General features: G+C 45.8%; 2 protein-coding genes across 5 annotated transcripts in view; both read right to left on the bottom strand.

Moving 5' to 3' along the window:
• The window catches only part of TDRD7 (tudor domain containing 7), a 53,533-nt gene extending 51,904 nt beyond the window's left edge, over window positions 1-1,629 (bottom strand). For 2 of the 4 annotated variants that reach the window (XM_012721614.1, XM_004677495.1), the window contains exon 1: window positions 1,423-1,629. The gene's annotated coding sequence lies outside the window, so the exon portion shown is untranslated. The remainder of the gene's footprint in view (window positions 1-1,422) is intronic. The other 2 variants (XM_012721613.1, XM_012721612.1) reach the window with 1 other exon arrangement.
• A 6,687-nt stretch (window positions 1,630-8,316) lies between these two features.
• Window positions 8,317-13,489, bottom strand: part of CCDC180 (coiled-coil domain containing 180) — a 47,926-nt gene continuing 42,753 nt past the window's right edge. The window contains 5 exon segments of the mRNA XM_004695957.2: window positions 8,317-8,471; window positions 9,061-9,196; window positions 10,130-10,235; window positions 12,567-12,678; window positions 13,182-13,319. Of these exon segments, the coding sequence (XP_004696014.1) occupies window positions 8,340-8,471; window positions 9,061-9,196; window positions 10,130-10,235; window positions 12,567-12,678; window positions 13,182-13,319 (624 nt within the window). The 3' untranslated portion in view covers window positions 8,317-8,339.

The following is a 13,489-nucleotide window of genomic DNA, read 5'->3' on the forward strand; positions in this document are numbered from 1 at the left end:
TTAAAATGAAAGGATAAAGGAGATGTCAGTTGCAGTCACTGAATTTTTGCAACAGTTGGCAATACATTTGGATTTGGGTGCCACACCTCTAACCCAGAATGTGGCAGATTCCAGTTTCATGCGATTTGAAGGGCTAGTCACTGCGCCTACCACCCCAGAGTTACTGGCATCTTTCCTCTTTCCTTAATTTTCTTGATGTTTGGCATGAAACCTAATTTCATATTTACATGAATTGGCTTTTCTTTCTCTCTGCCTTCTACTCACCCCTTTATGCCTTTGAAAGCATTGCTCCTTTTCCCACTGGACCAAAAAAAAATTTTTTTTTTTTTTTGAAAACCAGCTTCAAATAAAATATTTAATTTGTTCAAGGTCACACATTTAGTAGTCAGAGAAGTCCAGCCTCCAGACCATTTGCCGTATGCAACACTTAACATCAAGGTGGTCCAGGAAGAGTTGGGGATTAGGTTCTAAGTTTCACTTCTGTGATGAAGCTATTGCACATCAGTAGGCGAATAAATGTGGACAATGTTTCCCTTCCAGCACGATGAGGGTGTGTGTAAAGGGGTGGTGGGTGGGGCAAAGAATGACACAGTTTTGTGGGGCAGACATCAGAATCCTTTTGGACCAGGATTTTTTTTTCTAATATATTTTATTAAAATTCCCTTTCCTGCTCCTTGCCACTATTTGGGAATGGTCCCCTTAGGCACTAATGTAAACGTATTATACTCCTTCAGGGAATCGGAGCAGAAACGTTGTGTGAGCTCCAAGCCTTGTCCCATTAAGTTGAGGCTGAGAAACTGCGGGATCTCGGTCAAAGTTCCGAGCCAGCTTATTCATAGATGCATGTTTCACTCTCAGCTTGCGCTTTGTAGTCACCCGATGATCATTCTTTTAAAAGGGGTGGATGGTATTTGTAGAACACAAATGCATGACTGGAGCAGCCTTCATAAAGACAGCCCGAGCCTTTAAGCTCACGGTGTAACTAGAGAGCTTCAACAGTCGGAGCTCAGATGTTTCTAGCCCGTGGCCCAGAGAGCCGGTACCGGGAGCCACTTCCTGGTCAGCATCTCCGGGCCGATCCCCAGCCCCGCTCCTGCCTTCCCCCCAATGCACAGCTTCCCCGGCGGCTGGAGGGTGGGTACGACTTCCAGGTGAACGCCCAGCCCGTTCCCGAGCGGCCGGGGGAGGGGTCCCATTAGAGATTTAAAACACAACGCTCTGGAACTCTAACTCCCCCGGGGCCCAGCCGGGTTTCCAGGGATCCGGCCCCGGACGTCCCGGGCAGTGCTGAGAAGAGGCCCCGGGTCCGTGCGAGTCCCGCCCACTATCCCTCTGGTGCCCCAACTGGGTCGCGCCCACCCGAAATCTCGGCCAACGCCGCCCGGCACCTGTCGCGCCCGGAGCCGCAGGACGAGAGCTCACCTCGTTCCAGGGGCCCCCGGCCAGTCCCCGCGCCACTGGGCCCAGCTCCAGCCTCCGTCTTCGCCAGGGCCACAGCCACGGCCACCGCCCACTTTCGGTTTCCCCGCACGGCCCGAGCCGCCGCCGCGGCAGGGGATTCACCTCAAGCCCCCGCCCCGCCCTGCTCGGCCCCGCCCCTCTCGGCCCCGCCCCGAGGGAAGCCTGGCCTCGGCTTTGCGCACGCGCGGGCACCCTGGTCGCGTCGCCCCACGCCGGCGTCCGCGCGTGGGAAGGGAAACCGACGCCGCCTAGCGGTTTCTGCGCGTGCCCACGCACGGATCGACAGCGGAAGATGCCTGCGGGGCGGGTGCAGGAGCGCCTCCTCGTGGACAATGCAAGTATGGGTGTGTTGGGAGGTCCAGAGTCCCGCCGGACTTCACTGTAGACTTCATCTTCTTAGGAAGTTTCCTTCATTTCCCGCTTATACTGTTCAAGTTCAGAACAGTTACTTTTTTATTTTCCTAGCACGAGCCCCCTCGTGAGCCTTTTATTTCCTTTAGGTCTTTTCTCAAGCGTCATCCTTTGAAGGACGATGACTACACTGGAAATATGTCAGCCTCCTGTCCTGACTCCCGTCTCCCGTCCCAGCCTTCTCTCTCCTCAACACCTGTCTGGCAATCTCTGTGAGTTTCACTTCTCTTCACTGGCTGCTGTTCTCCCATCAAAGGGCACGAACACAGGGATCTTTTGTTCTGTAATCTGTTCCTAAAGCCTAAGATAGTGAGCCAGACATATTTGTAAAATTCATTTATTCAGTAATTATTGAGCACCTGAGATTTATTCACTGCTTTTCCGCACTATAATCTAGCAACATTCCTCGAGCATGTACCTTGTATTCCTTAAAGCAATGTTGAATACTTGCCTGTTTTCATTGTGTTTATCAGGCCTTGCTGTTTATTCAGCCAGTATTTCCCCCCCCCTCCAGTTTTACTGATGTATAATTGACATAATATAAACTGCATATATTTAAAGTGTACAGTTTGATGAATTTTGACATGGACACTGCTATGAAAGTGTCATGCCACTAAGTAGAATAAACATAATCATAACCCCTCCCCCCAATTTTCCTCAGGTCCCTTCATAATTCTCATTTCTTTTGCCTCCCTTGCTCCCTCAACCACAGATCTGCTTTTTGTAGAGTTTTATATAAATAGAACCATGTAGTATATGCTCTTTTGAGGGGGGAGAGGTGGCTACTTTTGCTCAGCGTCAGTATGTTAAATTCACACCGTTCAGTGTGTACCAATAACCCATGTTCAGGTATGTGGACTTTCCCCCCAAAGGCAATGGGGAATGGCACAAAGTGGTCTTTGAATACTGTTCATTACACTCCACATCTAGTCCCCAATTAATCTGCCCAAATGTCTCTCCCTAGCACTTTCTCTCCATCTCCAACATTTTATTTCAGATTTCTTTCTCCCTCTCCCCTCCAGTCTGCATCAAACACTGCAGTGGATTTAATCGACCTAAATATAGCCAGATCAAATTGGACTTTGCATTATTCATAACATTCTCTTGCTCCACACTTAAGATAGGAAAGATGTAAAAAGCAGTTCTTACTGAAAAGAGAAGGAAGTAAAGGGAAACTTCAGAGGCCAATATGCAAAATAAATCATGAGATGGTATGAGTTGACCCAAGTCCTGTATCCTTTCTTCTTGTAAAGGGGTTCCATGTTTAAAATGCCCTGTAGATAAAGAAAATTGATGCTCTGTAGCTAGTTTTTCTTTTTTAAACCAGCTTCATTGAGGAATAGTTTACATATAATAAATATTTTAAACGTACAGTTTGATGGATTTTAACAAATCCTTAATAAAGCGTGACCACTGCAATCAGGGCATAGTACTAGCTCATCACTCCAGAAAGTTCCCATGTCTCTTTACAGTTAATTTCTGCCCCTGTCACCAGATCCTAGTGGCCATGCCCCTGATATCTGTCATTATAGCTTTGCCTTTCCTAGAATGTCATATAAATAGAATAGTATGTCTGGCTTTTTTCACCTAGAACAGAGCTTTGACAGTCACCATGTTGCATATGTATCCATGCATATGTATCAATACTGCTGAGCATTATGCCGTTGTGTGCACGCAGAGGTCACAGTTCTGGATCTGGTCACAACCGTGTCTACAGGGGAGGAGGATGTCAGACACAATTCAATGTCTCACCTCTCTTGTGAACGACTAGAAGAGAGTTCATTTTATTCATCTGCTTTCTCTGAGTTATTTCATTGCAAATAACTTCAGCAATAATCATTTTAACTCCTAATTGGAAGCCAAACAACACCTTCGAAGTAGTGGATACGGATGAACCCCATTCTCACAGGTATTTTTGTTTATATATAGTCAGGGAAAATATTAATAGATCCATGACAAAAGGAATTTTTGGACTGGCATGAGCCATGCTACTCATGTTGTATGGCAAAGTCCTAGAATGGGGGAAAATCCTGAAAAGTCAGGAAATTCCACAGCTGGTTCCTGCTGGGTCCTTTTCATTTATGGTCATTTCTAAGAAGTATAGGTTGTTTATGGCCATTTCCAAGAAGCATAGCGATTGTCCAAATATGCATTCAATATACAGTCAATACTTACTTTATGATTGATTAGATTGATTGGTTTAGTAACAATAGCATTGTACACAGAATGGCACAGTATATTGTAAAATAATTAATACTTCTCTGTTTGAGGATGCTGGCACAAATTTAAGTGCCACAATAACAAGAAACATGTCATATTCCAAGAATTCTGGGAACCAGAGGCTGTAATCATTTCCTGCCCAGTCCCGATAAGAGATCTACAGTTTTCTTTTAAGTAACATAGTTTCCTTTTAAGTAATAAAGTTATAAATAAAAATAAGTTTTACTCGGCCCTCCCTGATGGTGCAGCGGGGTTAAAAGCACAGCACTAAGAAGTTAAAGCCACTGCAGCATGAGTTCAATCCCTGCCCCAGAGGTGACCCACTGGCATGGCAGACCTCTCCTGACCTGCCTGCTGCTCCCCTCAACAATGTATTTTATCGATCTGCCTAGTCTGCTCCCTACTCTGTCTCTGGTGGATCCTCTCACCATCCCTGCACCTCTGGCCTGTACCCCAGTTCTGTATGCATAAATAAATAAATCTTTAAAAAAAAAGTTTTCCTACACTTTCCCTCAAATTTCACCCTGAACTCTTTTTACATAGAAAGGTTTTTTAGATAACATTAATAGGATAACAATCAGTGACCATATAGAGAAAGAAATTTTCTCCTAATTCTTAAGTTAAATATAGAGACTAGGTTGGCAAAATAATACAGGAATAGTGATTAAGGAAATTCCTTTTGAAGATCAAAAAAGGGTTTTTCCTTAGGGTTAGGGAAATGTCAGTGCACTCGGTATTTGTATTTTTCTGACTCCTAGTTCCTTAACATTAGATCTTGTGCCATTAAGATATATGTTCATTGTAATATTAGCAGAATGATTGCTTAAGTTGTAATAGCTGAGTGATCACCATAGGAACATTTTGCTTATTAATTGTACCTTTTATTAACAAATGATGAATAACACAATCTCAGCAAGAGGTCAAAAAGACCACAAGCTGTCTTTAAGAAAAATGTGATGATTGTTATCTTTCTGCTTTGTGTACTCACTGATGTAATCCCACTGCTTGCTTATAATGTATAAATAAAGACCCGCTGAGACAATCAACAGAAGATGCTTTCACCCTGATAAAGTGTCTGTGTCTTTTCTTTTCTCTCACCCTCTCCCTTTCTTCCCTCGCCTTCCCCAATGCTGTCCTTTCCTGCGGGAGACCCTACCTCGGCTGAAAATGGACTCCGGCATTGGACAGATCTACTTTGGGTTAATCATTAACATGATCACTCCCTCCCATCAGCTATGGCCTCACAAACAATTGCATTTTTTTTTTGACTAAGTAAAAAGAAACAAAATAAAGCAGAGTCACTCAAAAACCTCTCCAAAGGATTTTTAAGAAGAAACAAAACAAAGCAGAGCTAGCTGGAGCCCAGATGAAATACAGACCGTTGCACAGTTAAGGATGTGCTGATCAAGCAAAATCGCCTAATCTGCTCCCAAAGGCCTCCAAGGTGAATCAGCTGAAAGGGGCTAATCCTCAGAAGGGACTGATCACTACAAGCACAAAACATGGGGAAATGAGGGATAATGAAAGCTTAAAGCAGAGAGGTTACAGAGCCCAGGGGGCAGGGGTCTCTTCTGCCCTCTCTCGCTATGTGCATAAGCCTCAGAGAAGGTGCAGGAATAAGGGCAATTCCCAAGCCTGTAGATACCGAGTTATCAGCTGGTTTAGGGCCCCAGGGTGGGGCAGGGAGGTTGGGTGACTGTGCTTCGGCAACTAACTACAAAGTCTGTAACAGTCAATAAACCAGCTGGTGTAAAAATGACATGGCACTAGAGGCTAGGGGTGAGAAAGGGAGAAGCCACACAGGAGGCACTGAGTACTGGTCAGCTGACTCCTAAATCAAAGATGAAGACTGTTCAAAAAGTACAGTTTGAGTTGAAGGTGGACTGTTGGGGAGAACCATCGCCCCTAACTGTTGGACTTTGGATAAATCATTTGGGGCTTGGTTTTCTGTTAAACTAGGAGCCCGTGGGTCTGCTTCTAGCCCCATAACCCTTTCGGTGGTAGAATGAACCAAGTAAGTAAGAAAGCCTCCTCTTAGACAGCCATGCAATCTCCTGTCTTGGCTTATTTGCTTATGCCTTTTTCTTCTGCCTGGCATAACTTTGTCTTTCTACCCGTTGACCTCCCACACACCTTGCCAGCCTCAGTTCAAATATCAACTCCTTTGGCAAGCATGCTCTACCCTGGATAGTCACTTCCTTCTCTGGAACACTACAGTCCTTGTCACACATGACGCCAACGGGCTCACAAAGGTGGTGGCTGTGGCTGCTTCTCACTCACTTTTCTCCTCCTTTCTCACAGTCAGGAATGGATAGGTGTCCCAGGAATGTGCATCGAACTAAATAGGTCAAGACATGATGTTAATCTCACAAACATCAGCCATTCAGAGTAACTTTTTATTGCACCTGAAATTTAAATATAAAAAGAGACCTAACGAAAATGTATAAGATATTTATGAGGAAAACTACAATTCTGATGAAAGAAAAATGGAGAACTAAATAAATGCACACCTATTGCATGTCCGTGGATCAGAAAAGTCAGTATTGTCAAGATGTCAAAATTCCAGCAAGCTATTTTGTCAACAAACTAATATCAACAAACTAATTTTAAAGTTTGTATGGAAAAGCAAAAAATTCAGAATAGCTAACCCGATATTGAAAGAGAAGAATAAAGTCAGAGGATGACACTACCTGACTTTTGCTAACCCACTGAGGGGTGTGCTGACCGCTAAGTTAGTCTGAATGTAGGAGACTCCAAGAAGCGAGAGAATGAAGCAGAAGCCTGGGATCTGGAGTCCGAAGTCTGTTTATCAGGACTGCCCATGGGTATATTTAGGGTCTGTAGGTGCAGGGAAAAACAGGAAATGTGCCCTAGGCAGGGAGTGGGGTGCATATTTGTACCAGGTCTGGGGCTTCCTGTAGCTTCTCCTTGAAACAAAGTAGTGGGCTGCAGCTATTTGTAGGACAGAGTGCACTGTGCTCTGCTGACTTGTTCGTTGGCCTTACTGGGGTGTGTGCTCACCCATGCACAACATTAGCCAGGGTGGACAGGTGCACTTGAGGTCCTGTCTAGTTAGCCACACCTGCTTATTGATACCTGCTAGTTTTTGAAAATGTTTTTTTTCTTTTGTTATCGTTATCAAATTGTCTATTGTCTCCATGTTCCAGTATTTGTTTTTATCACTCTTTCTTTGCTGCACATGATTCTCTCAAATCCCCTTAATTTTATTAAAACTGACTGCATTCTGCATTTCTTATGGCAATATAGTACTTTGAGTGTGGCTAGACCATATCTTCTTGACCAGTCATCCATCCCTTGAGGCTGCTTCCACATCCCAGCTGTTGTAAATGTTAATGCTATTACAGGAGCTGGACTCAGCCTCCCCCTCAGGCAGAACCCAGGGAAGGGAGAACAATTGCAGTGTCCTCCAAGTCAGGGAGCATATAAGTGACCGAGCAGCCACTTCCTGGTGGAGGTCTCCCTTACTGTCATCAGAGAGAGTGAACTGGAAGGTTGCTAAGGCTCAGCTCCCATGTGTCCACTGTCCCCCCACTGTTACCACGTGGTGGCTCCCCTTTCAGCTCTGGCTTCCTCCTTAGAACTCATCCCCCCACTCCATCATCTCTGTGGACCTAATTAGAGGTCCACATGGGCGGGACCTACTGGACATAAAGAAGGGATATGTGGGAAACTAGATGGACAGGGGGCAGGTGGATGATCGGATGGGTGCACAAAGGGACAGACAGACGGGCAGAGTAGGAGTCCACCTGTTAAGGGGAAGGATGTCCTAAAGGCACTCTGCAGAGTCTTGTGGGCTCCACCCCCTACTCCAGCTTTCTGGACACTACCCCCTACTCCAGTAGTTGGAAACTACAACTCCCAGCAGCACCAGGGAGAGAACTTCGAGGACCCAAGGGCAGAGCTAGCAGGAATTCTGGGACATTTGGGGATAAATAGGGTGCGATTGTATCTCTCTCTGTCTTGCTCGGGAAATAGCGTGACTAGGTGTGTTCAGTCAGCCTAGCCGTAAGGTATTCCAGTTACTTTGTATTCCACTCTCTTTCCCTGGGTTGCTTCCTTTCCTTTCCCCTTTTTAAAATACACCCATTATTGACCCTTTTGTGTGTACCTGCAGTAAAACTGAATTGTGAGCGCGCAGGTGAGGCCCCACAGACAGGTGGCCCAGTCTACTCTGGGCTACCCTGTAACACACCTACAATGAGCCTTTATTTGTGTGGTTGAGGGTGTCACATGTACAGGCCTCGGATGATGTGCACGGAGCGCCTCCAGCTGTCCTTCCAGCACTGAGCTTCCTTCATCTGTGATGTGTTTTCATCCTGGATCTTCTTCAGCTCCTCTTCAAATAATGCCAAGTACTTCTGAGATAGAAAGCAGCAAGAGGATATAGGGGAGGGACTTCTGACCCTGTGCCCTGCAGGAATATGTTGTTACCTATTGGGACTAGCTCTTTAACCACTCCAGGCACTAGCACGAGTCACATGAATTGCACAAGTCACGTCTCATGTAATTTCCTCAACATGATCAAGTAGGTCCAGTTGTTTTCCTCATTTCATAGATAGGTAAACTGAGGCTCAGAGTCTTGCCAGGGCTCACCCAGTTAGAAAGAGGCTGAGCAGGGAAGGACTCCATCTGGACTCTGCACTCCTTAACCACTGTATCATGCTGCCACCTCCCTGGAACACAGGGTCCTCCTGGCTTCCTCAGAGGCTGAACTCTACCTGAACTTAGGAGGCAGAGCTGTCCATCTGCACAGAGCTTACACCACAGCCCAGAAGGCGCTGGCCCAGCATCGTTGGCATCACTTTTATGCATGTCACTATGCCTGGTAAGGAGACTGTCCTGGGTGTTGACACTGTCCGGGGGCCCCAGGGCGAAAGTCAGGGCGTCAGTTGATGGCATGCTCCCTCCTTCCCAGGGATGCACACACCCGACCATAGCCCCACTCACCAGGTAGACAGTATCTCGGGCTTCCACAGCTGCCAGGTGGCCCAGGGTTGTTTTGTTGGTGGTGATCGATGATGTTTTCCGGAGGAGAATCTTGGTTTGGATGGTGAGTTCGGTTGGTTTGATTCCCGACCACTTCCTACAAACAAACATGCGTGGGGAAGGCCCTCCAGGGCTGTCTCCATCATCACAGAGCGTCCTCCACCACAGGCAGGAAAATCTAGCTTCTCCTTTAAGAAAACTTTAGGGCCTTCCCTGGTGGCTCAAGGGGTTAAAGCACAGCACTATGAAGCTCTCAGCACCCACCGCAGCACCAGGGAGTTGACCCACATGGCGCAGCAGACCTCTCCTGTCTGCCCGCTGCTCCCCTCAGCAGTGTATTTCAACGGATCCACCTGTTCTGCTCCCTACTCAGTCTCTGGTGAATCCTCTCACCCTCCCACCTCTGGCTTGCACCCCAGTTATTCCGTGCATAAACAAACAAATCTTAAAAAAAAAAAACCTTCTTTGGGGGAAACATCTACTTTTACAAAAACAGGAGTCTTCATGCAGAGTGACAGTCTTGAGGCAAAGGGGACAAGCACTTTGACTCTCATCGCACCTCAGAGCCAGTATGACCTGAGAATGTGCCTCACAGTAGGACAGTCCTCCCCGGTCTTTGTGGGTCCCTTTGTAGGTCCTTGTCACACACTGGCCCTAGTGTGTGCCAGGGGTTCTCCAGGAATGATTTTATTTTTTCCTCATAATGCCATGTGAGACAGGTGTCTGCGCCCAGCTCACAGATGAGGGCATGAGGCTTAGAACATGAGGCCTTTCCAGTGTTGTCAGGCCTGAATGACTTCAGCTCTGTATCCCTCATCATTTCCTCTAGTGCTCGTTGTCATTGAACTTAAAATCCCTGTCAGGTTATGGGTGAACAATATCATCTTAATAATATTTATATGACACTAAATGTCTGTATGTAAATTGATGTTTATATTATATTTTCATCTTCCACAAAACTAACATTTACAGCATTATTTCTCCTTCCCCACCCCAGCAAATGCAGCTATTCATGGTATTCAGTACTCACCTGCTCCCACGTTCAATCAGGGGCTTCTCAATCTCCTCCTGTAGTGAGTGTCCAGCAAGTTTCCTCCGTATGAGAATGGATGTTTTCTGTTTGGGCGGCTCCATCCCTGGCAGGATAGAGGTTATTTGGAGTTATCACTCAGAGTCTCCAGCAGGAGGCAGTGCCCCCACCCCCACCCCAGACTGAATATGCCAGAGAGGTTGGGGGAGGGGTGGGGTGACAGTGATCAGGACCTGAGCTGTGATCTGGGTACTGTTCCCAGCTCCAAAGTCCCAAGCACAATGCTGGGTCTTCACTGCTCCTGATAGCTGGCTAGGGCCCCCTTGGCTTTTAACAGCTCAAATGGGTCTGGAATTAAGAACTACCCCTAGATGAACACACTCAAGTTGTCCTCTGCTTCCTGGCCTTTGACATGCTTTCCTGGCTGGAGTGAGTGGCACCCTGGTGTGAATGGCAGGGCCAGGCTGCTTGGACCAGGATGAGTCACGCAGCAGGAGGGGGCTGCTTACATGGGTGCAGGGCTCCTCCCAGCTCAAGCTCCCCGGCCAGCTCCCATGCCTGGGCTCCCTTGGGTCTCAGCCCCAGTGTCTCTGCAAGTCCCATTTTTCCAAACAGAGCTCACACTTGATGAAGATATTTCAGTATTGGGAAGTGATCAATACCTCAAAATACATATACATGTTCACCCAGAAAGTCCTTTCTAGGAATCCCTTGTCCCCAAATAGAGATATATGGGTGCAGATGTCCCTCTCAGCACTGTCACTGAAGGAAAAACTGATGTGGTCCATGTACAACAGCAGAAGCCAAACAATAATCACGATGCTCAGCAACAGTCAAGGTGACCAACTAGATGGATCCATGTTGCCCCCACTGGACAGGAAAACACACACACACACACACACACACACACACACAGATCTGGCCTAACAAAAAGGACTGGAAGAACCAACAGCAAAAACATGTATTTCTGGGTGGAAAAACTGTTCTTTACTTTCTTTATAATTTATATTGAACTGCCTGTTATTATAATAAGCACTTATTACCTTTGTAATACAAACTTTCAAAGATAAAAATGTTTTAATTAACACATTAGTGACAAAAGAGTTAGTATTTAATGTTAAGTTCATATCTTTGTATGCTATATTGAATTCAATCTTTGTGTAGTATACAAGCATCATGCACATTATAAAAAATTTAAACATCACCTACTAGAAGAGAGGAAAGATTTAGAAGTCTCACTAGCCATTGCCCACAGCTGTCCCTGTCTCTCAGCTCTCTTTCTTATTCTCCTGCACAGATTCATTTAAAGAGATGTACGTAAGCATGTTTATGTTATATATGTGTGTTTAAAAAAATGGTATCATAAGTGAGTACTGACTGCCAGCTTGTCTTCCCACCTAACAGTGTTCCTTCATGCCTTACCTCTGGCACATACAGACCAGCTCCACTCACTCAAAGAGCCATCCACCTTCACATCGGAACCATAATTTATTAATCCACCCTCCCCCCCCATACATAGATATTAATGTTCCTAGTTCTTTGCAATTTTGAACAGTGCTATGATTTATACCTTGAAATATATAGATGCCTGACAATGCACATTTGAAAAATTCTGTCAGGTATTTGTCAGATAGAACTACTATGCCAAAGGTATTGCCCATCCAGAATTTTCCAGGTACAGACAGTCTTCTCTGGGAGCAGCATCCTCTACATCTCTCCAGGGGTCTCTGTGGGGCCTGGGCTTTCTGTCATCCTCACCTGGTCATCAGTCACTTAAAAACTGTGCCAGGTTGTGGGAGGAAAATGGTATCTTAGCAATGTTTATTTTACATTAATAGTCGTGTCTGTATATACTGTATGCAAATTAATGTTTATATTAAATTTTTCATCATCCACAAAGCCAGGTAATTACAGGACATGTGAGTCACTCCTCTTTATAAAAGCATATTTTTGTCCTTTGTCTCTTTGTAAAAATGTGACCTGTTAGAGTTCCCTGTACCACAGGGACTTACAGGCTATGAGGCTATTAGGCTTATAGCCTATTAGGAAGCTCTTTTCCAGCTTGTGATTTGTCTTTCCATCTTTTAACTTTTTCTTAGTTTTTGTTTTGGCTACAGAGAAGTGCCAGCCTTCATGGCTTCTGGCTCTTAGCTCCTATTTGGGAAAGTTGTCCTAACCTCAAGAATGTGAAAATATTTACCAAAATGAAAGGTTTCATTTTGCTACGATTTATACCTTGAAATATATAGATGCCTGACAATGCACATTTGACTCATTTGGGATTTGCTTGTTAATGAAAACAAACAAAATCTGATTGGTTCCCTCAATGGAGAGTCTGTTCTCACTTTAGTAGAGTTGGGGGAAAGCACCCCCTCTCACTCTACACCTCCCAACCTGGGGTCAGAGCACAAGCCCCTGGGTGAGGGGCAGCACTTACTAGCAACCTGGATGTCATCGATGGTGACCACTTCATCCAACTGCAGCAGGAACTTCTCAGTGAAGGTGGCCAAGCTGGATATGAAAAACCGCCCGCTCTTCTTGGTTAATTCCTGGAAGAAATATGGGAGCCCAGTGCTGCAGGGAAAAGGACTTTCCTCCAAAGCCAGTGGAGGGAAGGTTTGGGGCGTCAGCAGGTGAGACAAGACCAAAGCCACGGGTCAACAGTGGACAAGTTCATTGGTACCTGGTCCTTGGCTTAGAACCCTCTCCTAAGGGGTAACTTGGCTTCAAGATGAGAAATAATTTAGACATGGCCAAGGGACATATATTGACAATGCACCAAAGAGGACATAAAACTAGACACAGATCTTGGGGGGAGGGGGATATTCTCATGAGTAATTTTGTAATGCAGGAATTAAGAAAAAAATGCAAGTTAAAATAGCCAGTAGTGACTACGTCCACCCATAAAAACGGCCTGCTTTCATGCCCACTTGCACCAGTGTGCCAGCAAAGGGCATACTCAGAGCCGTGGATGGGCTCTTCGTGGAGCAATCTCTCTGGAGAGCAGTGCTGCTCTCAGCTTCCGGGCTTGGGAATCAATGGCACCACTGACCTCCAGCTTCTCCCTAGTTGCCATGATCATCGCATCCAAATCTTCCTGCCTTTTCTCTTCCATTTGACACAGCGACTCCATTGTCTGATAATGTGTGGGGTGTCCAAGATTTGGGTGAAGTTTCTGGACATTTTCATCCTTTAATCAAACACTCCAGAAGTCAGAAGGGATTTTGATCGAGACTTGCAGTCAGGACCAACAGCCCTCTGGCAGCAATGGCTATCGCTATACTGAGGTGCGATCTGACTCTGGTGTGTGAAGGGCACAGACAGCAGAAAAGAGGCAGAGAAGGCCAGCTGGGGGCCTGG

Source organism: Condylura cristata, unplaced genomic scaffold (genome assembly GCF_000260355.1).
Source record: "Condylura cristata isolate star-nosed mole 26May11 unplaced genomic scaffold, ConCri1.0 scaffold00006, whole genome shotgun sequence".
NCBI classification, from domain to species: Eukaryota; Metazoa; Chordata; class Mammalia; order Eulipotyphla; family Talpidae; genus Condylura; species Condylura cristata.